Below are 25474 nucleotides of genomic sequence, written 5' to 3' on the forward strand. Positions count from 1 at the left end.
AAAGCACATATCACTTCAGTTGGCAGACCTGTTTTAGTTCGCTTTCTTTCAATGGATTGGCGAGTGTATTTTTACATGGAGGATAGTTTTCGGCTGGTTCGTAAATAGTGTTTTCGTGAGGCGAAAACGCGTGAAAAACTTGTGCAACCCACTGATTACGAACTGTTATCCCCTGTGAGAGTGTGTACGGGAATCGCGCAAATTTTTCTGACGTGTCGGTGATCACAGTGTTATCACTTTTACGTCATTACTTGGTTACTCTATCTTCAAATTTCATGTTTTTTATCAAAATTCAAGCGTCCTATTGTTTAAATAATCATCCTTATCACGTATTGTAGTGCAGAAACCACAGACCAAGTAAGTTGCCCGTTTTAGCACTACCAACTGTGGCCCCGCGACCGCTTTTCATCGTCGGGTTTAGATCAATTCGAATCGACTCTTCGTCTTAAGGAAATGGACATGACGATGTTTGTTTTCAGCTACTCATCTCGATGATAAGCCACGAATGATGGACTCCACCGTCGATCAAGGGCCAACTTTGCACCAGATCGGCATTACAGGTACGTTTACCAGTTTGATCCTGATAGGACAATATTTAAATTAGACTTTTGTCGGAGATAAGGATGCGTGTGTTATCGCAAATATTTGGCTGGGGCCACCGAAATCATGTTTTAACAGCTGAGGAATCGTTATGAAATCCTATGCCACCAATAATTTCACTTGATTACCCAACACATGTGGCGCAACGTTTTGTATTTATTTGTTGTTGGTGTTTCCCGATATTGAACGCTCGGTGGAAACGCCGTTTGCATAATTAATACGTTCTCTTAATTATTTCTAAGAAGTGAGGAAATTTGTATCACGCGCCTGGTGGCATCATTTTTCTCACCAAACGTGGACGGTGTTTCAGGTCAGGTGGAGCGCACGTTTTTCCATTTATTGTCTGGACTTAGAAAGTGAAAAACTTGCGAGACGCGCCGATAAACCGTTCTACTTGAATTAGTTTAATTAACATCAGAATTACAAATGAAAAATGGAGAAAACGGCGGTTCAGTAGAAAGTTGTATTTTTAATTGTTGCCGCAAATTAGGAAAAAGTGACGTTAATTGGAGGATGGCGTGCTCGAGGATCAATTTTGGGGATTTACAGTCATTCGATCAAGACGCAGATTAAAGCGGTTTGTGCACCAAACTCCGCTTAGATACTGATCAGTTTGCGTTTCAGTACATAAATGCAACTTGTTGTGTGCTCAAAACAAAAGGATATTTCAGAATTTTTAAATAAATCAATCGATAAATAAAAATTTGATTATTTTACTTACGGTATATCGTAACCTGTATAAATAATATAGACGATCCAATAATAGATTCTTTAAGTAAGCAACGACGTCATTAGTTTTTGTGTATATCGTAGACAGTAGTGGATCAAATAATGGCAAATTTTTCAAAGTCGCATTTTATAACAACTACAAGAGTAGAGTGTATTTTGTCGCAAGTTGACACATTTTTATGCTGCCCAATATCTATTTTTATCATTAAAAAAACTATTCACGTTTTTTGATTTTACATAATTACAACTAGATCGATCGGTTGTGACGACAAAGTATTTTGTATTTGTTGATAATCGTTTTTGGGAAGAAATAATAAAATGTAACGCGTGGGTCGTTACAGTTTCCCGATTTAAACCCCATAGAAAACACATGGGATAATATGTTTCAACTAATGACCAGAATTACGCAAAGAAAATTCGTCGATACATTTTAATTTCAGTAAATACCGAAAAGAAGTGAAGGTTTTTAGTTTTGTTGGTACATTTTTGGTTTTCAATATTTTTAGATTCAAACTGAACCTGTTACGGACACGAGTTTATTTATAACATTAAATTTTATTTTCTGGGATAAACAAATTTCAGAAATATGTTTTTTGTTCGACACTGTCAGAATTTGAGAATTTTCTCCTGTGTGAACGGATTTTGATAAATTTGACAACTTGTCAAAACGAAACGTCAAGCTAATTTTAAAGATTTTCAGCGATTTTAGCCTTTGGGGGACTCGTCGAACAAAAAAACGTTGTATTCAACTCGTTCTTGTGTAATTTGGGCTTTTTTTCGCAATCGTGGACCTTTAAAACTCTCGTTTCACTCGAGTTTTAAACTGACCCACTCATGCCAAAAAAAGCCCAAATTACACACGAACTCGTTAAATAAACTGCTATTATTGTTGTCATATGTCCATGTATAAATTATTGTATACATACAGGGTGATTCATATAGTTTCATAAATATTTTAACCAGTGGCAGATTCCGGTCTCAAAAGGCTCTTGAGAATAAAAGTTTGAGTCATACATCAAAAATTGGCAAAAATTACCATATCGGTTTTTTAACTGTTAGTGAATGCTACACTAAATTATTCCACTTTACGTCCAATATATAACGTATAACAAATAACAAATGTCATGAATGTCATAATAGAAGCAAACAATTGTTGCTATAGAGCAACTATTGGTATTATAAAGTTCGCTTTAGTTTCATTTTGACAACAATGTCTGACAGTTTGTTTCAACGTAAAATATTTTTCATTTATCTGCAGGTGATAGTATACTTTTCAACATGCTTTATCTTCAACAATTTTAACCTTAGAACCGAGACATTTTTGTAAGAGTGTCTAGGGGTTGAAAATCTACCACCGGTTAAAGTTTGTATGATACTATGTATATGAATCATCCTGTATAATGTATAAATTGCAATTTGCGTTTTGGTACATTTTTGCAGACTAATAAAAAAATCCATTTAAATATAGCCTGTTATCACTCCACAATGACTTAAATCTGTTTAGATTCATTTGTCTCGTTGTTGTCTTTTGAAATTATGGAACAAAATACAGTGTACTCTCTCTTTGCGGACACTTCTCATAAGCGGACATCTCCCTTAAACGGACACTTGAGGGACCGACAAAACATGTAGAGACCATTTCATCTAAGAAGTACATGATGACTCATCCAAATCTGACCGTAGGACGCTAGTCAGCTGATGATCAGTGGCGTAGAGACATTCGATTAGCTAAGGAGTCGATATAGTTCAATTAATTTATATGATTAAAATTCTACCAAATTAATAATTCAATAATGAATGTCACAGTATGATACACAGAGAAAGAAATAACAAAAACAAAACACTTCTGAACGCTAACGGGGTTAACTTAGAAATAACAACGAGCGCATGGATTCCAAATGGTTAATGGGTCTGTGCGTCGCTGGACTCAAACCTCCCCTAAAAATTTGAACATGAACTCGTCCGACGACAACGTGTTCGTGCACATTAAATGATCTCTATGGCTTTGCTAATAACATTTTTCCTCTTAAGCGGACTTCCTATTAACCGGATACGGACACTCAATTTCGGTGTTTAACGTCTCACGAACCTCTCTTATGCGGACAGTCAGTGTTGTAAAAATGTAAAAACATCGGGATTTCCCCTGAAGTCTGCTGACGTGCTGCGTGCAGTAGTTTTACTCGACGAAGCAAACCTGTCGCAACCAAAAAAAAAAAACGAATTCTTACGCTTAAAGAAAAATAAATGTATGTAGTTGAATTTTATGACAAGCAAAAAGTGGAATTCCAATGAGTACGTCACACAAAAACCAGTTTTTTTTTTTAAACGAAAGGATTTAACATCGACAAATTCACTTATAAATGCTTTGTAAAAGCAAGAAACAAAAATATTCCCTTGTCAGGACCTTCTAATAAGATCAAAGGCGACAGAAGTTACATTACCAAAATTTTCTGTTTCATTTTCATCATAGTCACTGACCAAAGACAAATTATAGTACACATCATATGTATTACATATTAAGAAAAAAATTCCTCTTAAACGGACATTTCTATTAAACGGACACAATTTCGGGAACCGCGGGTGTCCGCTTAAGAGAGAGTACACTTTGAAAATGGTCGGCAATCAGTATTTTCCCACAAGTTATTGTTTTTGTAATATAAAACTGATAAACAGTGGGTCCAAGATTAGGCCTCTGAGGCAGCAACAACGGTGATCAAAACGTTCAGCCTTTTGAAAGTGGCTTTAAATTTAAATAGAATGAATAGATCGATATAATCGGTGCCATCTGAAAATTTGTGTGTGTTTATTAATAGTACATTTTATAAATAATACGGAAAATATATGTGGATTAGAGGACGAATGCGGAGATAGACACAATCACAGATAATATAATTTGATACGTTATCTGGACCTGTTTAATCTTCATACTTATTTTTTTTTAATTGCGTTTACAGCATCCAAATCCACAAATTATCAATTTGTTGGTTGGTTTATTTAATATGAAGGGTTAAGATGTGGTGGGGTTTGCGTACAACACAAAGAATAAACTGTAGGGGACGGGTCATAACAATATTTGAGTATACTTTTCTAAATATTTTTTTTTTCGAAAACAAATTCTGAAGGGTTTTAAAAATTAATTTAAATTTACTAAAACTTTGCTTTCCAGCCTATCAAACGATTTTAATCTAAATATGTAGCTACATTCAATAAAGAAATAAAACAAGGTGGTAACAAAAAACAAACGAAAGTGAGACCTTTTTATTCATCAAATGCAATACGAAGGGAATAAAAACATTCAGTTTTTGCGATTCCTGTTTAAGAAAATGTTCAGATTTATAAAATTGCATTCAACGTGAACGTCACGTCAAAATAAAAAGTGGACAAATGGCAATTCAATTTTGCAAATTCAAAGAAATTTCATTTAGAAAAGTTGTAATTGATGAGTACTATTACCAGTTAAAATAAATGCATTTATTTTTGTTACACCCTGTATATGTATGTATCTTCCAGAAATACAAATATACGACATACTTTGTAGTCAGTCATGTTCCTAAAAAGAACCACAAAAAAACTTGTTTTTTCAGCCGTCAAATGTCATTCATTTAACGAACACGCGATGGTTATTTCTTTTGCCAAAAAGAGTTCTTTCTCGAACTAACCCACGCCAGTTTTTATGGTGGTACACCATTACAAATTAAATTATTGATTTAATTTACTATAAAATGGTGATGATGAAAGTGAAATTACGTTTGTAAATGTAAAAAGAAAACACGGCCTGCTTGACCACAATTTTTTTGAACGCTCGATGTTTGAAAAATACTCATTTTATTGTCCATTAAATTATGTAAGAATGTAATTAATATTTCTTGAAGGCCCTGAGATTTTCGCTCTGATGCATTAGTGATCCTAAAGTTTCTTTTCTTCATTTGTATTCTCCCAAGCAAAGGAGGACTTATTTTATTATTAATTATTTAATAAACTAGTTTGTTAATGAAGGCGATTAATAATCGAAACTGTTTAAAGCACGAACGAGTGTAGCGAGTGAGTGCCTTTAACAGTTGAGTTTATTAATCGCCCATTAACAAACGAGTTGATTACAACATTTTTTCGTTGACCGCAAACTGTTTTTTTGTAACAAAATTTGAAATTAAAGCCAAATCAAAACCAATTTCATCTTTTTCGATAAAGATGAGACCTTATAAAATACCTTCATCCTTTTTTTGTCCTCAAGGTAGGCCATTTTTAAATTTTTCAACACCTTCTATTCACTTTTCCACAAAGAGCTTCAGAAGACGTCAACTCCATTCACATTCAATTTCACGTAAAAGTCACGGTTGCTAGGAAAACCTAGTTACCTTTGAAAAATATGACATGCGAATTATAACCAAAAAGGTCGGCTTTTGAAAAAGTGAATTCGTAATTGTGCAGCTATTATGGAGCTATAAAATATAGAAAACCCTGCTGCAGTGTTGGTTGGTAAGTGCAAACAATGCATGTTCGAGGTTGTTTATACATCAAAATATTATCAAAACGTCAAAATCGCAAAAATCGTTGATTAATGAAAAATAGTGTATTAATGAGGTCCATTAATACACTATATTTTAGACAAAATAATTAATTAATATTGAAATTAACAAGCGGTCAACGGAAAAGTATTTTTCATAGATTGAAATTTATATTTTGGATTCTGTTCTATACAGTTTCATCCACAATTTGTTCACAACCTCCTTTTCTCTACAATCTCGGATATAACCTGTACCCTCTCCCGAATAATTGCAAACACTGTCTATTTAGATTAGTCGGTGTTTTTCAGTGGTCGTCGGTTTTTCCCAATAATCTAAATGTGTAATTATCCAAGTTACGTTATTTTCCAAGGACACTTGGATAATCATTGGAATTTTCTGAATGTTTTATATTTACAGGGTGAGAGGATTAAAACCTCTTTCATCTGATGTTTTTATTTCTATTTTTGGCAAAGCACGTCACTAGTAAATGCCACCTTGGATTAGTGTTGTCGATAATTTCCTGTCGTAAACAACTCGTACAAATTGTGCTTCGTAATATATTTTTTGTTTGTTTATTTGTATTCTTTTGTAGTCGAGTGTGCCCACCTGCGAAGCAACGGGTTCCTGAAACCTTCCCCGTACGTGGAGATCAGCGTCGACGGCACTAATCCACGCAAGACCGAGACCGTGAAGAACACGGCCCAGCCGAAATGGAACGAAACCTTCACCCTTCTCGTAACCCCCCACTCTAAGATCAACTTCGTGGTCTTCGACCGCAACAGCTTCCGCAAGGACACTTCCGTCGGCGAGAAGAAAGTGGAACTGTTCCAGTTCCTCAGCCACTTCAACGGCCACTGCGAGAACCTCGAGTTGACCCTCGACCTGATGAACGAGAACAAGCAGAGCGACTCGCCGGCCAAAGTCGGCGAACTGATCTGCGTTCTGCAGGGGCTCACCGTCGACATGTCCAAGTTTCACAAGCCGGGTCCGAGCACGACGCCCCTCACGCAGAACAACACGGACGCCTCGTCGCAGAACCGAAGCGTCTTCAACGGCATCAGGGCCAAGCCGCGGAACGCCGGTGCTGAGAACGTGGTGCCGACGGCGTCACGCACCGCGACTACGGACAGAAGGACGTCGAGGACGGCGCTGCCGGTGTCGCCGACGACGCCCGTCGCGAATGGGAACATCGGACCGCCGGCGACGGTGCCCAACGGGAACGTGGTGCACAGCGGCGAGAACGAGGAGGGGAGGAGCGAGGACCCGCTTCCGCCGGGCTGGGAGATGAGGTTCGACACGTACGGCAGGAGATACTACGTGGATCACAACACCAGGTGAGAGGAGTTTTGCGGGGACGTGGTGGTCGAGCGGAGTGTTGCAGGTCGACGTCGTGGGAGCGGCCCCAACCGTTGCCCTCCGGATGGGAGATGAGAAGGGATCCGAGAGGAAGGGTGTATTACGTCGATCACAATTCGAGGACTACGACGTGGCAACGGCCCAACTCCGAGAGATTGGAGCACTTCCAGCAGTGGCAAGGACAAAGACAACACATCGTCCAGCAAGGTTGTCACCGCACCAGAAAGTTTCAACAATCATACGATTTTCTCGATTGCAGGAAACCAAAGATTTTTATACCCCCAGTTCCAGCCGGGTCCGTATCCGGGGACTTCTGTGGTCGTGGAGGATGACGACGACGGCCTAGGCTCTTTGCCTCCCGGTTGGGAGAAACGCGTCCAACCCGAAGGTGACGCTCGGAACATCTGATTTTTTTTTGTCGTTAATAAGACTCCCATTTCAAGGTCGTGTATACTTCGTAAACCACAAGAACCGCACCACTCAGTGGGAAGACCCCCGCACTCAAGGTCGGGAGCGAATAGACGACGTGCCTCTACCTCCAGGTTGGGAGATTCGATACACGGAAGACGGCAAGAGATACTTTGTGGATCACAACACCAAAACTACAACGTTTGAAGATCCGAGACCTGGAGCACCCAAAGGACCGAAAGGAGTGTACGGCGTGCCGAGGGCCTACGAGAGATCGTTCAAGTGGAAGATCAGCCAGTTCAGGTGGGTCAATTGAAATTGCGCGGTGACTGTTACACTGGTAATTAATTTGTCCGCAGGTTTTTGTGCCAGAGCAACGCTCTACCTAGCCACATCAAGATCCAAGTGACCAGACAGACCCTCTTCGAGGACTCCTTCCACACCATCATGAGACTACCAGCGTACGAACTCCGGCGAAGGTTGTACATCATATTCAAGGGCGAAGAGGGCTTGGATTACGGCGGCGTGAGTCGCGAATGGTTCTTTTTGGTGTCGCACGAGGCGCTGAACCCGATGTACTGTCTCTTCGAGTACGCCAACAAGAACAACTACAGTTTGCAAATAAATCCGGCGTCGTACGTCAATCCCGAACACCTGACCTATTTCAAATTCATCGGTCGCTTCATCGCGATGGCGCTCTACCACGGCCGGTTCATCTATTCCGGCTTCACCATGCCCTTCTACAAACGCATGTTGGGCAAGAAACTCGTGATGAAGGACATCGAAAGCATCGATCCCGAATTCTACAATTCGCTGGTCTGGATCAAAGAGAACAACATCGACGAGTGCGGCCTGGAGCTGTACTACAGCGTCGACTTCGAGGTTCTGGGCCAGGTGGTCCATCACGAGTTGAAGAAGAACGGCGACAAAGAAAAAGTGACGGAGGAGAACAAGGAGGAGTACCTGACGCTGATGACCGAGTGGAGGATGACGAGGGGCATAGAGCAGCAGACCCAGGCGTTCTTGGACGGATTCAACGAAGTGGTCCCGATCGAGTGGCTCAAGTATTTCGACGAGAGAGAGTTGGAGTTGCTGCTGTGCGGCATGCAAGAGATCGACGTCGACGACTGGAACAGGCACACGATCTACAGACATTACACCAGGAGCAGCAAACCGGTGGTGTGGTTCTGGCAGTTCGTCCGCCAGTCGGACAACGAGAAGAGGGCCAGGTTGTTGCAGTTCGTGACGGGAACGTGCAGGGTCCCGGTCGGGGGCTTCGCCGAGCTGATGGGGTCGAACGGGCCGCAGAAATTCTGCATCGAGAAGGTGGGGAAGGAGTCGTGGTTGCCGCGTTCTCACACTTGCTTCAACCGGCTGGATCTGCCGCCGTACAAAAGTTACGAACAGTTGGTGGAAAAGTTGACGTACGCGATCGAGGAGACCGATACTTTCGGTCAAGAGTGAAGACACGAGGAGATATAATATAGTTCATCTGTGACTGTACCTGATTATTACGAGTCTGGTTTCAAATTCTGTTTCCTTGGGCCTCTTTTAATTGGATGAATGCAGTATTGTGCTTGTGCAATTTTTCTGTTCACTTCGGTTGGATTGTACTTCAATGTGATACGTAGAAATATATTGGCCTATTTTCTAGCTTGTTAACCAACTATGTAACGATAAATGTAAATATTTTTTGAAAACGAGGGAATGACTACATATTTTTGGATACGACGAAACAAGATTATTATAACGTTGTTTATAACATTCCAAAGTGTTTGTACTCTAGCAATTGGCGACCAGTGTTTATTCTTTATTTTAACCAAAGTTAGAGACAAATAAAACCGAAGGTGGAGACACTAGCTAACTGATCTACTGAAACTGTTTTTAATTTACTTGGTCACATCTTAAATTGTAGAATATTGTAAAGCGAGGAAATGTATGTAAATAATGCGAAGCGAATTATTAAATTATTACAAAGAACTGTTTGTGACTTTTTATTTAGTGATAAATAACTTTACATAATTGACTATTTACAAGTTTATTTAAAAAATCTATCGAAAAACGGCCAAATCTGACGGTGTGGTTCTGGCAATCTGTCTTGTTTAGGAAAAAATTCCTTCACGTCTTTTTCGTCTAAATTGACAAAATTTTCTATTACTTCCTCTTTGCCGTCCTTGTCGCGACGCTTGGTAATACTGTGCTCTTTATCGCCAATTTTTCGCGTAATTGTGGTCTCTTCATTACCTTGGTTGTCCCTTACAGTGTGATGAGTTTCAATCGACTAAACAATGCAAAAATAATAAAGAAATCATTTTGAAGTAAAAATATTACCCCATCTGGATTCCTAATTGTTTTTGACGTCACGCTTTGACCAAAAAAATGCGTTCTTGGTACCACTTCCTTGTGGTAGGGTGTCACAGAGTTTTCACCTTTAAATATTGAGCCCCAGTCTTTAATGTCCAACCTAAAAAAAAAAACTACTTACCAAATACACCTTCAATGTGCCTTTTTACTTACTTGCCATCAATATCTTGATCTTTTTTCTCTTCATTTCTCATTTGTGGCCCCTCAAATCCAGGTTTCAAGAACTGACCTCGCAAATCTCCTGATGGAAGTTCTGCTTGATCTTCATGTGGAATTTCTTCAATTTGTGGAAAACTAAATTGGTGGTTAAAACTATCGCCAAATTCGTTAAAACCGAAATTGCGCAACATCTCGCTCATCTGTTGTTCAAAGTATTTGTGCATTTCTAAAGGATCTGTAAAAATGTTAAAGTTCCTACTGAAACCACCCTGGATTGGTGATTCTGATCTACAAGTTAAGCATCAAATCAAATGCAACAAAAACGTTAAAGCGTGTAATTACTCGTCATGACTGCTAGGAGGGGGGCCCCAATATCTGAAAATTTTGATAACGTGAAATTACGAAAAATTGCGAAATTATTAAATGTTTATACCTGTCTTTGTTGTCAAATTCGGGGCTTTCCTGCACGCCAGGAAAGCCCATGAATTTTTTTAATTTTTCGAAAAACTCCATCGCATTGTCTCACGGTCGCACTAAAATTTGTCAACAGCTGACTTCCAGAATTTTCCAAAATCCAGAAGCAATGCTACCAACCTTAGACAGTGAAATTGATTAAAAACACATCCGTAAAAATCACGAAGATAAACATAACCTCCAAGCCGCAACAATGAATTTTGAAATATTGCAAAATCCCAATGTATGTCGAACTTGCTTGGCCGAAAGCGACGACGTTGTTTCCATTTACGAAGTGGAATCAAACGGGACGTCTGCTGCGGAAAAAATCACTTTTGTAACTAACATTTTGGTATTCACTTGAGCATCCACTTCCACCGCCTGAATATTAACAACAATTAAGATTTTAGAAAACGACGAACTACCCTCTAACATATGTAGTTACTGCACGACCCATTTAAATACAGCGTTTTACTTTAAAAAAAAATGTGAGGAAGCTGAAGTAATCTTGAAAAAATTAATCAAAGAGAAAAAAAGCAGCATAAAAACAGAATCTGTCGCGGAAATACACGGAGCTGACGAATTTAGTCGCGACTTCTGTGTTTCTTTGCAGGAACAGGACGTCCAAAAGGACGAAGACATTTTAAACAAAAAACATACATGTCAGATTTGTAATAAAGAATATGTACAAATAGGGGGGCTTCGCGCACACATGAGAGGCCACACGGGAGAAAGGCCGTTTTTGTGCAGTTATTGTGGTAAAGGTTTTATTAGATCGGGCGAGTTATTCAGACACGTTCGCATCCACACAAACGAGCGTCCTTTTATTTGCAAAATATGCACGAAAGGCTTCAAACAAAAATTCCATCTTTCTGAACACGAAAGATCGCACAAGAAGCTGAAAACGTTTTCGTGCAACGAGTGTGGAAAATGTAATTATGATTTCAATCGTGTTTAACGACATTGTGATTTATTGCAATTTTAGCTTTTGCGCGATACGGAGTTTTGCGAATTCACAAGCGCACTCACGGAGGTGTTAAACTCCACGAGTGCTCCATCTGCCTAAAGAGTTTTGTGGGTTCGGACACTTTGGCTCGCCACCTGAGAGTCCACAACGGAGAAAAACCGTACAAGTGTAAAGAGTGCAACTCCAGTTTCACCCAACAAAGTCACCTGAAAGCCCACAATAAAACACACGCGGGGACGCGACCTCACGTTTGTCACATTTGCTCGCAAGCTTTTACGCAGCGGCACAGTTTGAAAGTTCACCTTTTGAACCATTCGGGGGAAAAACCGTTTCTCTGCGCGACTTGCGGCAAGTCGTTTGTCAGATCTGATGATTTGAACAAGCACGACAGGACGCACAGCCAAGAGAGACCTTATTGTTGCGTCTTGTGCCCCAAGGCTTTTACACAATCGTTTCATCTCCAGGAGCATACGCGAACGCACATTAACGATAAAGTAAGTTTCTCGGTCGGTTGCAACGCTCTTCTGAACCCTTATTTTATAGAATTTTTTGTGCAGCGTTTGCAGCAAAAACTTCACAACAAGCGGTTCGTTGAGGTCACACTTGAAGACTCATTCTAAAGAGTACCTTGACAAGCCATTCGTTTGCAACATTTGTGGAAAAAAATTCAGTATGAATTGTTATCTGAACAAACATATGTTGGTACACACGGGAGAGAGACCGTACAGTTGCAACATTTGTCTGAAGGTAACGACTTTAAAAAAATGGCCATAAAAAATAAAAGCCCACTCTTTGATTGGTTCACACACCTTTCATTTTTTATGGTTAACTAACAAGTTCTTTTGTACCATCGATTTGTATTACTGTCAAGGTTTTATATCAATCAAAAGTCCTCATTCGTTTGTTTTGTAGGGATTTACTCAGTCAGGACATTTGAAAGCGCACCAGAAAACCCACACAGGAGACAAACCCTTTGTTTGTCAAGTCTGTGGCAAAGCTTTTCCTGTAAATTCTCGACTAATCGTCCATATGAGAACCCACACCGGCGAAAAACCGTACAGTTGCACGATCTGCGGTAAAGGATGTACCACTTCCAGTATGTTAAAGGTACATTTGAGAACCCACACGGGAGAGACACCCTACCAGTGTCCCTTATGCCCTAAAGCATTCTCAAGGTCGCACCTTTTAAATTCACACAGAAAAGCTACTAGTCATTAATTTATTTTATTTAAAGTAAAATACTTAAAAGAATCATTCAATTTCCGTCACTCCAAAAACACCCTGCAACAGTTTCGCTCCCATATTCTGGGGGTAGTGCTCTTTGTCTGCGACGTAAACGTAAGGAAGGCGCATAACCCAATACGCCGACTGCGTCAGCTTCGTCGGTCTTTCGACCGCACTTATAAAAATGGGGGCTCCAGGGGCGGGTTGCACCTACGACGGAAACATTTAGAAAAAGACACAATTACCAACTTGGATAAGAATTACTTTGGGATCTAGAGTGCAGTGGACCGGGGCCTTCGGGGTAACAACATGCAGTCGCATCAACTGAGCCAACTTGTTCGCTCGACATAAGCAAGGGTAATACAATGGCATGTCCGACTCTGCAATTTTGTGACCGGTGTCCTTGACGATGCTCCCCGGAGTGGCCTTGAGGATTTTATCGGGTGCGGCCAACATAAAACGATGACCCGACGAACATTCGTACTCCACTCCGATAAAAACCTTGACCGAAAACTGGGGAGAAGCTCCGGCCGGGCGTCCTCGTCGGCCTCTCGCAGAATACTTACTGACCCAGTTCATTTTCGCTTTGGAATAAACGGTCACGTCCCAAGGTAACAGATAATTGGTAGAATTTAAAAAACCGGGATGGTGAGACTCCGACAGCCCTAGATTGTGACTGTACAGAGACGAGGGCCCCAGACAGACTAAACTCCAGCTGGAGTAAACCGGGAGCAGACCCGGAGGCGAGCTGAGAGTGAGCATCCCGGGTAAGTACTCGGTGGTGCTCGGTTGTCTGAACAATCCTCGCTCGTTCTCTGGAGTGAGTTCGTTTGATCTATCTGACAGAACGGAGAGAGCTTCTTCTGTTTCTTTCAAAGTCGCGGCTTTGTATTCTTTGATCGACGGTTGAAAAACGGGGAAGGAGATTCGTTCGAGTTTCGAACAGATGCACTCCCGGCTGATTTGTTGATAGAAGAGGTAGTTTGCTTGCTTGGCATTGTAGGGGTCCTCACGAGGACCGATCTTACGCCCGCAGTCACATATAGCTACATTTTTCATGAATTAAACACGCACCAAATAGTCAAATACCGACCTTTGTAGATGAAACCACTCATGTGCTCTTGCTCTGAAGTGTGCTTGGGTAATTTACACGGATTGCCTGTCATGGAGGCCGCTTCGCACTGTTGTCTGCCATTTTCCCAATGCGCTTTACAATCGGCTTTCAACTTGGTCACATACTGTTGGAAAACGGGACCTCTCGCTTGAGCATTAAACAGAGCCAGAGCCATGCTCAGGCGTCTGTCGTGTTCGGCGTGGGGATAATGAGGTGGTAAATTTTCCTGGTAACGGGCTAAAGCCAACGGTAGAACTTTCAAGCACCGCTGCTCTGAAAATCTGGTATCTGTGCAGAGCGACGAAATCAGTCCTTTTTTCATGACCACATCGTATATGACCTTGGTGCTGTCAATCCAATGTTGCAGTGTCGGCAACTAAAGAAAATTTTTTTAAAACTTGATTTTTTAACTGTCAACGTACAAATTTACTTCAAAGTGTGTTGGTTGCGTAAGTTGATGCCTGCTAGAACTTCCTGTGTCGTTGAAGCCCTTACTTCGTGCTTGTTTTATGTGGACTTGCAAGAACTTTAAAAAATGTCGTTCAGAATATGGTTGGCTGCAAAACGGCGCTTGCACTTGCATAACACCGCCAGGTTGGCAGTCCTGTATGAGACCTCTTACGGCTTCCCCTAAGCGGTCACGTGATTGTTCGGATGATATGAAGACGAATTCTTCGTTCATCGGAATGGCAAATAACGACGAACTTGAATCATAATTTTAAATCGAGACGCAACTTGGACGATGAAAATTACCCAAAAGAGCTAATAATCCTAGTTTTCTTTAAAATGTGATAAATGCGGTCTTCAAGATTATGTTCCACCTTTTTCAAATTGTAAATTCCTTTTGGACAGCGTTCAAAATAAAAAATGAAACGTGGAGTACACAGGCGTCCTTTAGATATCCAATCAGGGCTCAAACCTTCAATTTCTTTCAAGGCTTCTGTTATTTTATTAACTTTTTTCTGGCTGAAATGTACGTTAGTACTTTTTATTTTTTTATTTACATTATATTCACCTTAAATTATCAACTGCTTTGAAATACTGAATGTAACTAGTGTCAAAGGTCCATCCTGGATGGGATAAGATGACAATATGACTCACATGGATTAACAGCAAAAGCGCTCGAGCAAAGCTACTTTTAATCTCGTCGTTAATGACAAGAAAGTCGTCACATTTTCGTTCATTATTACAGCGTTCAACTAGACTTTCGTAACGTTTTATCAGCAAATCTGTGTCTAATAAACTGTGCAAGTGTAAATAAATGATCTGATTTTCTTCATCATAACAGCCTTCAATAAAACACTCCTCACTAGTCTTACATCCTGCGGTAAAAACGCGTCCAACTGACTTGACTTTCAGTCCCATTGAATTGCAAGGGGTCTTACCGACGATCGAGACGACCACCACTTTATCACAATTTACGCCGCTGACATCTCTGAAATAATTAATTATATATATTGTTTGTAACCATCTTTTACAGAAAAATTACAGCAGCGGTTTAAAATCCGGCAAAATAAACGTTTCTCGCATTTTGCTGGATTGGATATTTGGAGGTTAGATAACAAGTAGTTCAAATGTCCTGAATTCCCGATCTTGTCAAATACCAGTTTATTCACTCTTCATCTGTAAGTCGTGTTTTTATTTAAAATTCTGCATTTTTCCACGAATGAATAAAAATACCTGAACCTCTGTGTCGTAACCTTTCCTTGTTTATTTACTTTTTTGTTGTTTGAAAACAGAAACATTAATCGATATTTCATTTGTATTTTGTTGGCACAATTGATGTTTGACAACTAACTGTGACATATGAACGGCTGTTTACAAATGGCCGTTTATAGCCCCTTTTTAATTCAAATTTAATCCATTAAAGGACCATAAAATGGCATATTTTCATTATCGTTGCGGCGAGAGGATTACGTTGTTAAATGACAACTGCACAGCGGTGCGCAGTGACAGTGATTTCGATAATGGTCTCGTAATAACAGCGGAGCCCCTAGTCAACGACGTTTTATTCGAAATTAGAATCGATAGGAAAGTATGAATTTGTACCTTTCGTTGATTTCCGGCATTCATGCTGCTCACTTTCAGGTAAATTCCTGGTCTGGTAGTCTTGAAATTGGAGTAGTCGATTGTGATCCTCTACATTTTGAATTTCCAGCATGTTCTTCCAAAATACAGAATGCTACATGGGTATGATTTCAACTTTCACTTTTCTTTAAAAGTTAGATTTTCAAATGAAGAAAAAAATTAAATGTTTGTGTACCAAATATCAAAGACCTATTGTTTGTTGCAGATAATGTCTGGGATGTCATTTTTCAAAAGTGGAAATTGTATTATTGAGAGATATGGCATTGATTTGGACAAACTAAATCAAGACGACAGAATTGGTTTGATGCGCACGTCAGAGGTAAAGTCTTCGCTCGACATTCTTGCCAATTTATTGTCCACCTGTTTTAGGGCGATTTAATTTTTTACGTTAATGGAGAATCTCAAGGAGTCGCTGCTGAAAATCTGCCAAGTATAGTTTATGCCATAGTTGACGTGTATGGTAAATGCGTCCAAGTCAGTATTACAAGTCCCACACTTCGCGAGCACAATAATGACGATTGTCTGAGCGGAAGCTCGGTCCTCGCCATAGATAACGACATCTTGAATGTTACTTTAGGTGGCGACTTGAGCGAACTGAGCATGAGCAGTAGCAACAGTCTGGATATTCGCATGGATATGAATGTTAGGTAATGCGATAATAATAAAAATGAGCAATTTCGACGTTAAATAGTTTAAGTCTCCCGGAAGAGTGCCCCAGGCCCGATAAATTACGTTTCCACGATCGGTGTGGCTCTTTGGTGAAGTTGTCCAACGGGAATCGTACGGCGGAACGACGACGACCTCTGGATGAGTTCAACAACGGCGTTGTGATGACCCATCGAGCCCTAAGAGATTCAGAATTATTTGAAATTCGAATCGATCGCCTGGTTGACAAGTGGAGCGGAAGCATAGAGGTGAGTCCCATCGTTTCATGGCCGCCTAGATTGAAGGAGAGTCTCTGTCTCTTTCGATCTAGGAGGCCATGCGTCGTTTACACCTACGTAATTACACAGATGGCGCTACCATTGTTATCGGCACTAATCACAGATGGCGCTTTATCGTCAATAGAAAATAAAAAAAATCTGTTTATTTCCCAGATGGGTATCACAACGCATAATCCCAGTACCCTTGTATTTCCGGCAACCATGACCAACATGCGCAGCGGTACCATAATGATGTCCGGATGCGGCATCTTAACCAACGGCAAAGGTACCCGACGGGAATACGGCGATTTTAACTTGGACGAATTGAGCGAAGGGGATCGGGTAGGGATGATGAGAAAACCCGACGGAAATTTGCATTATTTCATCAACGGACTGGATCAGGGCGTGGCCGCCCAACGCGTTCCCTCCACCGTCTGGGGCGTGATCGACCTTTACGGCATGACCATCAAAGTTTCGATCGTGGAGAGAGACGAAAGGGAAGAGCAGAACTTGATGACGAGGAAGAACACCCGGGACCAACAGGTTTTGATACCGGACCCTCAGCCTCTGCCCGACTATTACGATCGTCTCACTTTTCACCCGAACTGCGGGACACACGCTCAAGTGATAAACAACGGTCGCACCGCCCACCGCCCCAACGCCGCCGACGATTTCAACAACGGGGTGGTGCTAACCGGACGACCCCTCAAAACGGGCGAGCTGTTCGAGGTTAGATTAGACAGGGTGGTGACGAAGTGGGCGGGATCTATCGAAATAGGCGTGACCACGCACAGTCCCGTAGATTTGGAGTTTCCGTTCACCATGACTAATGTCAGGTCGGGAACGTGGATGATGACGGGAAGCGGAATCATGCACAACGGAACGATCGTTTTGGAGCAGTACGGAGTGAATTTGGATCGGTTGCAAGTGGGGGATAGAGTAGGCGTGGTCAGGAAGGAGAACGGCCTCTTGCACTTTTTTGTCAACGGGGTGGACCAAGGGGCGGCGGCTTCGAATGTCCCAGAGAAAATCTACGGAGTTATCGGTACTTATATTGTTATTGTTGACGTGGTATAAAATGATTGTGGTTTTTGCCCAAGATTTGTACGGTCAAGCCGTGGAAGCCTCCATCATAGACATGTACGACTACGGTTCTCCGGATACTATGAATTCTAGTCTGTCAAACACCACTCTTTATAGGTAGAGCGTTAGGTGAAATACACCCTCCCGACTAATTTAGAAATTTACAGCGACTTGCGTTTTCACCACGTCCACGGCAAAAACGCCAGGATCGTCAACAGCGGCTTGACGGCTTTGAGGCCTCGACCACTCTCGGAATTCAACGACGCCATTGTCTTCTCGAACCGTCCTTTGCGCGACGGTGAATTATTCGAAGTCTGCCTCGATAGCATCGTCGACAGATGGTCCGGAAGCATCGAAATAGGTTTGCGGTGTAAATACCAAAAAAACAACACCAAACGCAATTTTGCTCAAAGGTGTGACGGCCGTTCGACCTGACGACATCGAGCTTCCGGGAACCGCCACCGACCTGTGTCGCGACACTTGGATGCTGAGCGGTTCTTCCGTCATGGAGAACGGCACCACCATCAAAAACAACTACCCCTGCGATCTAGACAGCCTCGATTCCGGCGTTCGAATCGGCGTCGTGCGTTCCACCGACAAAACGTTAGAGTTCTACCGCGACGGAGTCCCCCAAGGGCACGCTTGCGTCGTCTCCCACTCCACCCTTTATGCCGTGGTCGATCTGTACGGACAGTGCGCCCAAGTGAGCATCCCGTGCGTTTCGCCTCTCGCTCCTCTACCGGCGAATCTCGACAATTGTCCACGTTCTGATACTTCGATCAGTTTGCAAGCTGTCAGCGTGCTTCAGCCTCCGATCCAAACCGACCTGCACATATTCTCGGATTGTCACGGAAAGGGAGTCACTCTGGGGGACGGGGGACGTTTAGCGAAAAGAGTGAAAGATCTTAGTGGGGCGGTGGTTTGCAGTGCGACACCTTTGATGCAAGAGGAGTTGTACGAAATCTCGATCGTCTCGTTGGTCCAACACTTGGCGGGGAGCGTCGTAGTGGGCGTGTCCGAAATAGTACCAGGAAAAGGTAGTACCAATCCGATGGAAGACTGCTGTTGTATCACGGGTAAGTGGAATAGAAAAACGGTCTGGACGGATGGAGTTTTCCTTGTTTGTAGGGAACGAATTGAGGTACAAGAACAAGACGATCCAACTCTTCACTCCAAGTTTAAACTGGCTAAATGTGGGTGATCGAATCGGATTGCTCCTGACTCAAGACGCTGCGTTGAAAATTTTCATAAACAGTGAAGAATTGGCATTGTGTTTTCCTCCGTTACCGGAAACTTTGTACGTGGTTATAGATTTGCGAGGGTCGTGCAGTGCAGTAGCCGTGACTAGTCATAAAGCTCCTTTGTCGCCGCTGAACAGTATGAGAATGCAAGACAGTCTAGAATTAGCTCAAGAACAGGTAGAATCGGCCAAAGAATCAGTATTAGAAGTCGCAACGAGTACAGTGTACGAGTTCCACGAAAATCATGGACGTAACATAGAAATAGTTGAGGGACGAACGACTGCTCGAAGAGTAGCGTCGTACAATCAAGGCGTGGTGATAGCGAGTCCTGCCCTCGAAGTCAACTCCAAAGTTCAAATAATAATCGACCAGTTGGAACCCAGATGGCAGTCGTCTCTGATCGTGGGTGTAGTTTCGGGACCGCCCGAACGTCTTAATTTACCGGTGAACGCTCTGGCTTTCAAGGCACCGTGCTGTATCGTGGCCAACGATTGGATCTCGATTAACGGTATCAAATCACGTTCGAATTACGGCCAACGTTTGAGTAATCTCTCGGTGGGCGATACGGTAGGAGTGATGCTGACCGATCTAGGTTTGAAGCTGCTGGTTAACGGAGCGGAGGAGGAAGTTCTAGCTTTCGTTTTCCAAACCGGACATGCCATATATGCCGTTTTCGACCTCTACGGACAGTGTCAACAGGTTGGATCCAGTCAGCCGAAAATACAATTTTTTTTACAATAAAAATTGTCTTCAGATAAAAATCCTCAACGATGCGACGAGTGCACAAGAAGTGGTTTCGGAAAAATCCGCGGCAGATTTCGAAAAAGCGGACTTGGAGAGTTGCGAAAAGGAACGTCTAAGTTTACCGATACCATCGGCTAGTACAAGTATGACGACGTCGGTGGTAATTCCTTGCATTTCTCCCCACAGTCCGCTAAAGTCCGTCATCTGTTCGCATTTGGAAGAGTGCGTCAAGTTCAAAAAACGTTTACTCTTACCAGGTTTGTTGAGGTGGTTTGTAAAGGTGATCTGCCAGTCGCTTGTTTTAGATCACTACTTCACGGCGGACGAACCGACATGTTACTGCTGCAACTGCGCAAAAATCAAGAGTCAAAATGGAGAAAAGGACAACCCGTTGTTGGCTTGGGTAAAATTTCCATTAAAAAATCTAGCGAACACGGCGACGGACAAGTGGCATACGGCGTTCTACCCTTGTAAAATGGGTGCCGTTCGGTGCATCCTCGACAAGGGTCAGCCGTTGACCAAAGGGCAAGCCCAGTGGTGTAACTTGGTGGTCCAGAAAGAAGACGACGTACAAGTTGTGTTCTATCCGACGCTCCAGAGTTGCAAGCACGGAGGTTACAAAGTGAAAAATAACAAAGTTGCGCGCGCGGTGTTTCAACTCTTGGTAAAACCGAGCGCCTACTCGGTGTCGCGGGATCCCCCCGAATGGAGTACCAAAGAGACTGGAGCCATTTATCTACATTCGTTGTTGATTCAAGTGGCGTTATCTTGAATGTGTAACATTTCTGGGATTAAATGTATAGCGATTTTATTTTGATGTGTGCAATTGCTAAGAGATCCACAATTTATTTTTACGATCGAATTATATTTAACCAACTGTGATTATTTTTCGAAACGAAGTATTTGTCCGATCAGACTACCCAAATCGGGAACACATCGAGCCCAACAGGTCAAACTAATGTGATAATTTCTTGGCGAATTTTAACGTCGAAACTTCGGACAACTTGTATTTGTTCCAGATTCGGACGTAGCAATCGGATTACATTTTTAATTTAGGTTACCTGATGATGTTTATTATTTAATTATTTAAACAAACGACATTTTAATCACCTCTACAATTCAGCACCAAATTATTTGTTACGTTACGTTTAAGTTCCTAATAAATATGTTGACCAAAAGAGTTGTTTTTCTTGAACAAAGTTACCACATAATTTCAACACAAGTTGCTACGCAATTCACAACTGTCAAAGTTTGACAACTCAAAAAAATTGCTCTGCAATCCAAATAAAATGTTAAATCTATCCTTGTGCAAGACAGTTTTTAAATGCACCCCTTTCGCAATTCGACATTTTCAACCCCACCGATCGTTGACGGTTACGATACAGCATTTGAAAGAGGCAAAACCGGCCGAAACTAAAGATGCCTGCCCGGAAGGAAAGAAAAGTGGTGGTTCAGAAGCGAAAAAAGGCGGTTCGGAAGCAAAAAAGAAGGCTCCGGTCCTCAAAACCTTCTACATCTACCGTTTTACAAAAGAAAGCAAAAAGAAACCTCACATGCAGAAATATGTAGTGGATCTGAGCAGGTACAAGTTTTGTTCAGACCACCACGCCAGAGTTAATATTTTTGTTGCAGTTGCGGTCCCATGGTTCTCGACGCCTTATTAAAAATAAAACGCGAGCAGGACTCCACATTGACATATCGCAGGTCGTGTCGAGAAGGAGTTTGCGGTTCTTGCGCGGTAAACATCGACGGCCAGAACAAACTCTCTTGCATCTCGAAAATCAGACCAAAAGGAGCCACCAAAATCTACCCCCTGCCCCACATGTACGTCATCAAAGATCTAATAGTGGACTTCTCCCGATTCATCGACCAACACAGGAGAGTCAAGCCGTACCTGATCAGGGAACATCCCGAAGCGATCGGACAAAAGCAGTATTTACAGAGCTTGAAAGATCGAGACAAGCTGGATGGTTACATTGAATGCATCTTGTGCGCTTGTTGCTCCACTTCTTGCCCCGAATATTGGTGGCACGGTCACAGCGGCACCGGCAACAACGACTTCTTGGGACCTGCGGCCCTTCTAGCCGCCGACAGATGGATCCGAGACTCGAGAGATCAAGCCACCGAATGCAGACTGACGGCTTTGAGGGACTACTTCAGCGTCTACAGATGCCACTCGATATACAATTGTACCAGTTGTTGCCCCAAACATTTGAACCCTGCCAAGGCTATCGCGCATTTGAGGTTGAAACTCGCGGGGAAAATGAAGAAACCGCCCCCGGAAATGACCGAAATGGCGTAGTTTGTGTTTTTGGACATCTTAAAAATTAAACGTAAATTTTCCAATTGCGTTTATTGTTTTAGTTTGAGAATGGTGTTGTTGCCGCGAGTATCTTTGAAGGTATCTTCCAAGTCCAAGAACTTGTTAAAAGCACACCAATCGATCATTTTGCTTACGTGATACTCGATTACTTTGATGCAGCTCAGCTCGTGCTAAAATTTGCGTCCCAATTATAGAACACAAAAATATAATAAATCTGAATCACCTTTATATTGACAGGTGCCACATCCGGCAACTTGCAAACATCTCGGTTGACGAAATTTAGAATGTCTTCGTAGTAAAGATTAGACTGATCATCTTTTTGTATTCTAAAAATGCGTAAACAACAATTTAACACAGTCGTATTAATAAACTGCGACGCACTCACACTTCTAAAATTTTTTCGACCAATTCTTTTTCCAAAGGTAATCTGCAGGCTCGTATAACCACGTAACATTCCTGCTTTGGAAGTACCCCGACCTTGTCGGGATCTCTCATCAAGAAATATTCCCTTAGGCGACTCACGTCATCCCAGAGTCCCCTCTTAAGCTCGGTTAGCGTGATTGCACGAATTTCCAGTCTGTTGTATTTTTCCTCCGTGGAGACGTCAGCCGGAAAAGCGCGGGAAATAGTGATCATTTCGTGCTCGGTAAAATCGTCACCCAAAATTCCAATTAGCTTTTCCCTTTTAAAACAAAAATTTGGTTTCTGTCGGGTTATAAACCGCACATTTACCTAAGAGTGTAATAAGGAATGGAGGCCTTTTCTTTTGGCATATTTTCCGCAACAAAATCTTTGTACGTCGGTCGCAATTTCTCTCTAATTTTTCCCATAATCACCTTGATGTTGGCTTTGGGGTACTAAAAAAAACACTGAGCAAGGACCGTGCATTTTCCCAGATTTCAATCACCTGATGCTCGTTTATTTCCATGTATCTGAAGGCGTATTCGTCGGAGTTAATCAGTTGAAACTTGAAACTGTTAATGATGAGCGTGGCGCCAACGTACATGTCTTGAGAAGTGTAGGTTATCGGTGGTTTACTGGTAAAAACTTCCTGGCCTGGTAAAGCAACAGCTCTCCGAGCGAAAAACTGTTTGGTGTCGAATCCTGAAACACCAGTAGAGTAAGGGGCAGTTTAATCCCACCATTCCAATCAACGCCCACAAGACTCCTCCCATTAAAAGTCCCGCCCTAGTCAGTTTAAACCCCGCCTACCGCGTCAGAATAATTCAACTTTACCAGAATTGCGTACTCCGTGCTCGAAAACGGCAATAGTGTCGTCAGCTAAATAGTAACTGATGACAAACTGTCGCGTGCAATTTTCCGGAATTTTCGATATCATCTTCGCTTCAAATCGGAGAATATGACTGTCCAGACCGATCCTACAAATTCAAAATCAATCGATTATGGTAATCGAGTTTGTAATCGTGTTGCCTGTCCAAATTTAGAAATTTTTTGAAATCTCGGTGTGGCGGTTTAGGTTCCACTGTTATACAATTCTGGGCGGAATCTTCAAAGGAACCGTAACCGTTCCAAGGAGGCAACTCTCTTTCTTTCTGTTCAACTGTCACCCCCGCGTGCCTGTCTTCAGGTAAAGCGATGGCATCCAAACTGTTTAATCCGTATTTACTTCTGTAATATTCTCTAGTGTACGGGTCGCAGTCGCTCAAAACTAGCTTTCTTCCGTAACAATTGATAACGCTTCCGATAAACAAGTCTTTTTCACAGTAATACTCCGTTACTTCTACCCCACAAGAAAGGGGGTCCTTGATGAACCGACCCCCTTGCAACCCCGGTCCCAAAACATTTAAAACTGTAGAAGTACAGTTGGCGCCGGGATTGGGCAATCCATTGTAAGTTTTCGGGATCTTATCGCGATGCAAAAATATAAAAGTTGTTGTTTTGGTACAGCTTTCGCTCGAAACTTCTCTGATCTCGATAGTGTCGTCTGCTAAATAGTAGAGAATCTCGAGACGATGCAAATATCCGAAGACGGTTTCTTGATCGTCCCAGTAGCCGTAAAATCTCAAGACTTTTCTGTCGTTTGCAAGAAACTTTCCCAGGGCGTCTTCCTTCTTCTTGCCCTTCTTCTTTCCTGTCCCAGTTTCTTGTATCCTCAGTTCCAAGTACGGATCTCCGGGCATGTTTAGCGAGTCTGGAACCGCGATTCCGCACCGATTTAGAAAATTCCTCGTAAATCTATCGCAATTAGTAATTTTAAAAACACGCCCGTAGAACTCTACTTCTTTTCCAATGTTTAGGTCGATCATTTCGTGGAAATTGTCGTCCATCGGAGGCGGAAATCGAATCCGGTGGCGGCAAATCAAAGTGCCTGCAACGATAAGTTTTATTTTTGGTTCTCATCGCATTCCGTAATAACCTTGAGCGATGCCACTGTTTTCTACTTTCGGCTCGGTCACTTGAATCGTGCCGTCCTCCAGGAAAAAATATATTTTGACTCTGCGCACGGCGTAAGGAGCACCGCGCACCTCCTGTAACGTCTCCTTGAAGAAGGCGTCAAAACACAAAATCTGCAAAAGCGCTGTTAGATGAAACCAAAACGTAAATCGAAAGTTTACTTGTTTATCGAACGCGATCCAAGACGGAAGTTCCAAAACTTCTCCCCGAGGGTACAAAGATGGATATTTGTCAGAAAGGGGCCCGAACATGTTCGGTTTCACCTTCTCGACCAAAGCAGGGACTCCATCTCCGATGAAATCAAATTTGGGGTCCATGTTAAACTTAGTCCTGCCCAACTGGAAATTAAGGGTCTCGATGATCTGTACAAAGAATTGCGGATGATTACCATCGAGTTGAAGGTGTACCCTGGCAAAAAGGGCAGATCTGGACAGCGAAGGGCCATGATGAGATTTCTTAAGATGAAAGACGGTCCACAAATGGCAGGATGTTTGTTACGTTGTCATGGTAACGAAGCCGGTCCTGTTTTTATTGGCAAATGACGTTTGACATAGGCAACCAAGAATACACGCGAAGCTCAGCTGTTGGGAAGGTTAGATTAAGGTAGAATTTCCGTTGAATTTTCTCCTTATAATTTTGTAAATATAGATTGTGATGTCATGTTGTTGAACAACATGATGTTGTTCGGGAGTGGACGCCTTTAATCGCAGCACAAAGTGAAATACCGAATGAGAACTCTTCAGCTGTTATCTGGTGCATGTGAAGTGGGTACCCTATT

General features: G+C 42.1%; 7 protein-coding genes and 1 long non-coding RNA gene across 10 annotated transcripts; 5 read left to right on the forward strand and 3 right to left on the reverse strand.

Moving 5' to 3' along the window:
• Window positions 1-51: 51 nt before the first annotated feature.
• On the forward strand, window positions 52-9578 carry Su(dx) (Suppressor of deltex). Its single transcript, XM_069047518.1, has 7 exons — window positions 52-357; window positions 480-560; window positions 6427-7168; window positions 7216-7397; window positions 7450-7578; window positions 7634-7901; window positions 7958-9578. The coding sequence occupies exons 2-7, from the start codon at window positions 506-508 to the stop codon at window positions 9060-9062; spliced, it is 2481 nt and encodes an 826-aa protein (XP_068903619.1). The 5' UTR covers window positions 52-357; window positions 480-505; the 3' UTR covers window positions 9063-9578.
• LOC138130875 (uncharacterized) lies at window positions 567-1303 on the forward strand. Its single transcript, XR_011159661.1, has 2 exons — window positions 567-844; window positions 911-1303. It is a non-coding gene; the product is annotated as an uncharacterized lncRNA (long non-coding RNA).
• A 1-nt stretch (window position 9579) lies between the features above and the next one.
• On the reverse strand, window positions 9580-10698 carry LOC138130860 (myeloid leukemia factor 1). 2 transcript variants are annotated; one of them, XM_069047554.1, is made up of 5 exons: window positions 10555-10698; window positions 10464-10496; window positions 10116-10409; window positions 9930-10062; window positions 9580-9879 (listed from the first exon to the last, which is right to left on the reverse strand). In XM_069047554.1, the coding sequence occupies exons 1-5, from the start codon at window positions 10632-10634 to the stop codon at window positions 9637-9639; spliced, it is 783 nt and encodes a 260-aa protein (XP_068903655.1). In that variant the 5' UTR covers window positions 10635-10698; the 3' UTR covers window positions 9580-9636. The 2 variants fall into 2 exon arrangements, with proteins under 2 accessions (XP_068903655.1, XP_068903656.1); XM_069047555.1 differs by having other exon boundaries at window positions 10116-10404; window positions 10555-10671.
• Window positions 10699-10788: 90 nt separating this feature from the next.
• On the forward strand, window positions 10789-15164 carry LOC138130845 (zinc finger protein ZFP2-like). 2 transcript variants are annotated; one of them, XM_069047532.1, is made up of 5 exons: window positions 10789-10926; window positions 10978-11506; window positions 11560-12035; window positions 12085-12288; window positions 12454-15164. In XM_069047532.1, the coding sequence occupies exons 1-5, from the start codon at window positions 10789-10791 to the stop codon at window positions 12757-12759; spliced, it is 1653 nt and encodes a 550-aa protein (XP_068903633.1). In that variant the 3' UTR covers window positions 12760-15164. The 2 variants fall into 2 exon arrangements, with proteins under 2 accessions (XP_068903633.1, XP_068903634.1); XM_069047533.1 differs by having other exon boundaries at window positions 12099-12288; window positions 12454-12593.
• On the reverse strand, window positions 12747-15502 carry LOC138130839 (nonsense-mediated mRNA decay factor SMG8). Its single transcript, XM_069047525.1, has 7 exons — window positions 15369-15502; window positions 14895-15314; window positions 14633-14845; window positions 14310-14583; window positions 13859-14255; window positions 13030-13811; window positions 12747-12975 (listed from the first exon to the last, which is right to left on the reverse strand). Exons 1-7 carry the CDS (start codon window positions 15407-15409, stop codon window positions 12793-12795), a joined length of 2310 nt encoding a protein of 769 aa, XP_068903626.1. The 5' UTR covers window positions 15410-15502; the 3' UTR covers window positions 12747-12792.
• Window positions 15503-15758: 256 nt separating this feature from the next.
• Neurl4 (neuralized E3 ubiquitin protein ligase 4) lies at window positions 15759-21136 on the forward strand. The gene is made up of 12 exons (XM_069047512.1): window positions 15759-15914; window positions 15968-16069; window positions 16173-16286; window positions 16337-16614; window positions 16659-16881; window positions 17065-17935; window positions 17991-18090; window positions 18141-18334; window positions 18387-19049; window positions 19102-19913; window positions 19969-20215; window positions 20264-21136. The coding sequence occupies exons 1-12, from the start codon at window positions 15759-15761 to the stop codon at window positions 20728-20730; spliced, it is 4227 nt and encodes a 1408-aa protein (XP_068903613.1). The 3' UTR covers window positions 20731-21136.
• Window positions 21137-21182: 46 nt separating this feature from the next.
• On the forward strand, window positions 21183-22307 carry LOC138130859 (succinate dehydrogenase [ubiquinone] iron-sulfur subunit-like). The gene is made up of 2 exons (XM_069047553.1): window positions 21183-21540; window positions 21591-22307. The coding sequence occupies exons 1-2, from the start codon at window positions 21248-21250 to the stop codon at window positions 22258-22260; spliced, it is 963 nt and encodes a 320-aa protein (XP_068903654.1). The 5' UTR covers window positions 21183-21247; the 3' UTR covers window positions 22261-22307.
• Efhc1.2 (EF-hand domain containing 1.2) lies at window positions 22293-25267 on the reverse strand. The gene is made up of 10 exons (XM_069047526.1): window positions 25085-25267; window positions 24858-25034; window positions 24659-24809; window positions 23713-24610; window positions 23518-23660; window positions 23189-23385; window positions 23014-23138; window positions 22667-22963; window positions 22505-22607; window positions 22293-22451 (listed from the first exon to the last, which is right to left on the reverse strand). Exons 1-10 carry the CDS (start codon window positions 25139-25141, stop codon window positions 22311-22313), a joined length of 2289 nt encoding a protein of 762 aa, XP_068903627.1. The 5' UTR covers window positions 25142-25267; the 3' UTR covers window positions 22293-22310.
• Window positions 25268-25474: the final 207 nt, after the last annotated feature.

Source organism: Tenebrio molitor, chromosome 5 (genome assembly GCF_963966145.1).
Source record: "Tenebrio molitor chromosome 5, icTenMoli1.1, whole genome shotgun sequence".
Lineage (NCBI taxonomy): Eukaryota > Metazoa > Arthropoda > Insecta > Coleoptera > Tenebrionidae > Tenebrio > Tenebrio molitor.

Bases quoted from the DNA above. Each gene is read 5' to 3' on its own strand.
- LOC138130839 (XM_069047525.1), bottom strand. From the start codon at position 15,409: ATGCGAGAAACGTTTATTTTGCCGGATTTTAAACCGCTGCT. The intron at 14,584-14,632 runs GTAATTTTCATC...TTATGATTCAAG, and splicing joins AGGATTATTAGCTCTTTTGG to TTCGTCGTTATTTGCCATTC. The intron at 14,256-14,309 runs GTAAATTTGTAC...AATTTTCTTTAG, and splicing joins CGCAACCAACACACTTTGAA to TTGCCGACACTGCAACATTG.
- LOC138130845 (XM_069047532.1), top strand. From the start codon at position 10,789: ATGAATTTTGAAATATTGCAAAATCCCAATGTATGTCGAACTTGCTTG. The intron at 10,927-10,977 runs GTATTCACTTGA...ACAACAATTAAG, and splicing joins CTTTTGTAACTAACATTTTG to ATTTTAGAAAACGACGAACT. The intron at 11,507-11,559 runs GTAATTATGATT...TTGCAATTTTAG, and splicing joins GTGCAACGAGTGTGGAAAAT to CTTTTGCGCGATACGGAGTT.
- LOC138130860 (XM_069047554.1), bottom strand. From the start codon at position 10,634: ATGGAGTTTTTCGAAAAATTAAAAAAATTCATGGGCTTTCCTGGCGTG. The intron at 10,410-10,463 runs GTAATTACACGC...CTTAACTTGTAG, and splicing joins CCTCCTAGCAGTCATGACGA to ATCAGAATCACCAATCCAGG. The intron at 10,063-10,115 runs GTAAGTAAAAAG...TTTTTTTTTTAG, and splicing joins GATCAAGATATTGATGGCAA to GTTGGACATTAAAGACTGGG.
- Neurl4 (XM_069047512.1), top strand. From the start codon at position 15,759: ATGGCATATTTTCATTATCGTTGCGGCGAGAGGATTACGTTGTTAAAT. The intron at 16,615-16,658 runs GTAATGCGATAA...GACGTTAAATAG, and splicing joins CGCATGGATATGAATGTTAG to TTTAAGTCTCCCGGAAGAGT. The intron at 18,335-18,386 runs GTTTGCGGTGTA...TTTTGCTCAAAG, and splicing joins GTCCGGAAGCATCGAAATAG to GTGTGACGGCCGTTCGACCT.
- Efhc1.2 (XM_069047526.1), bottom strand. From the start codon at position 25,141: ATGGCCCTTCGCTGTCCAGATCTGCCCTTTTTGCCAGGGTACACCTTC. The intron at 23,386-23,517 runs GTAAAGTTGAAT...CTGGTGTTTCAG, and splicing joins GCACGGAGTACGCAATTCTG to GATTCGACACCAAACAGTTT. The intron at 22,964-23,013 runs GTAAATGTGCGG...TTGTTTTAAAAG, and splicing joins ATTCCTTATTACACTCTTAG to GGAAAAGCTAATTGGAATTT.
- LOC138130859 (XM_069047553.1), top strand. From the start codon at position 21,248: ATGTTAAATCTATCCTTGTGCAAGACAGTTTTTAAATGCACCCCTTTC. The intron at 21,541-21,590 runs GTACAAGTTTTG...TTTTTGTTGCAG, and splicing joins TATGTAGTGGATCTGAGCAG to TTGCGGTCCCATGGTTCTCG.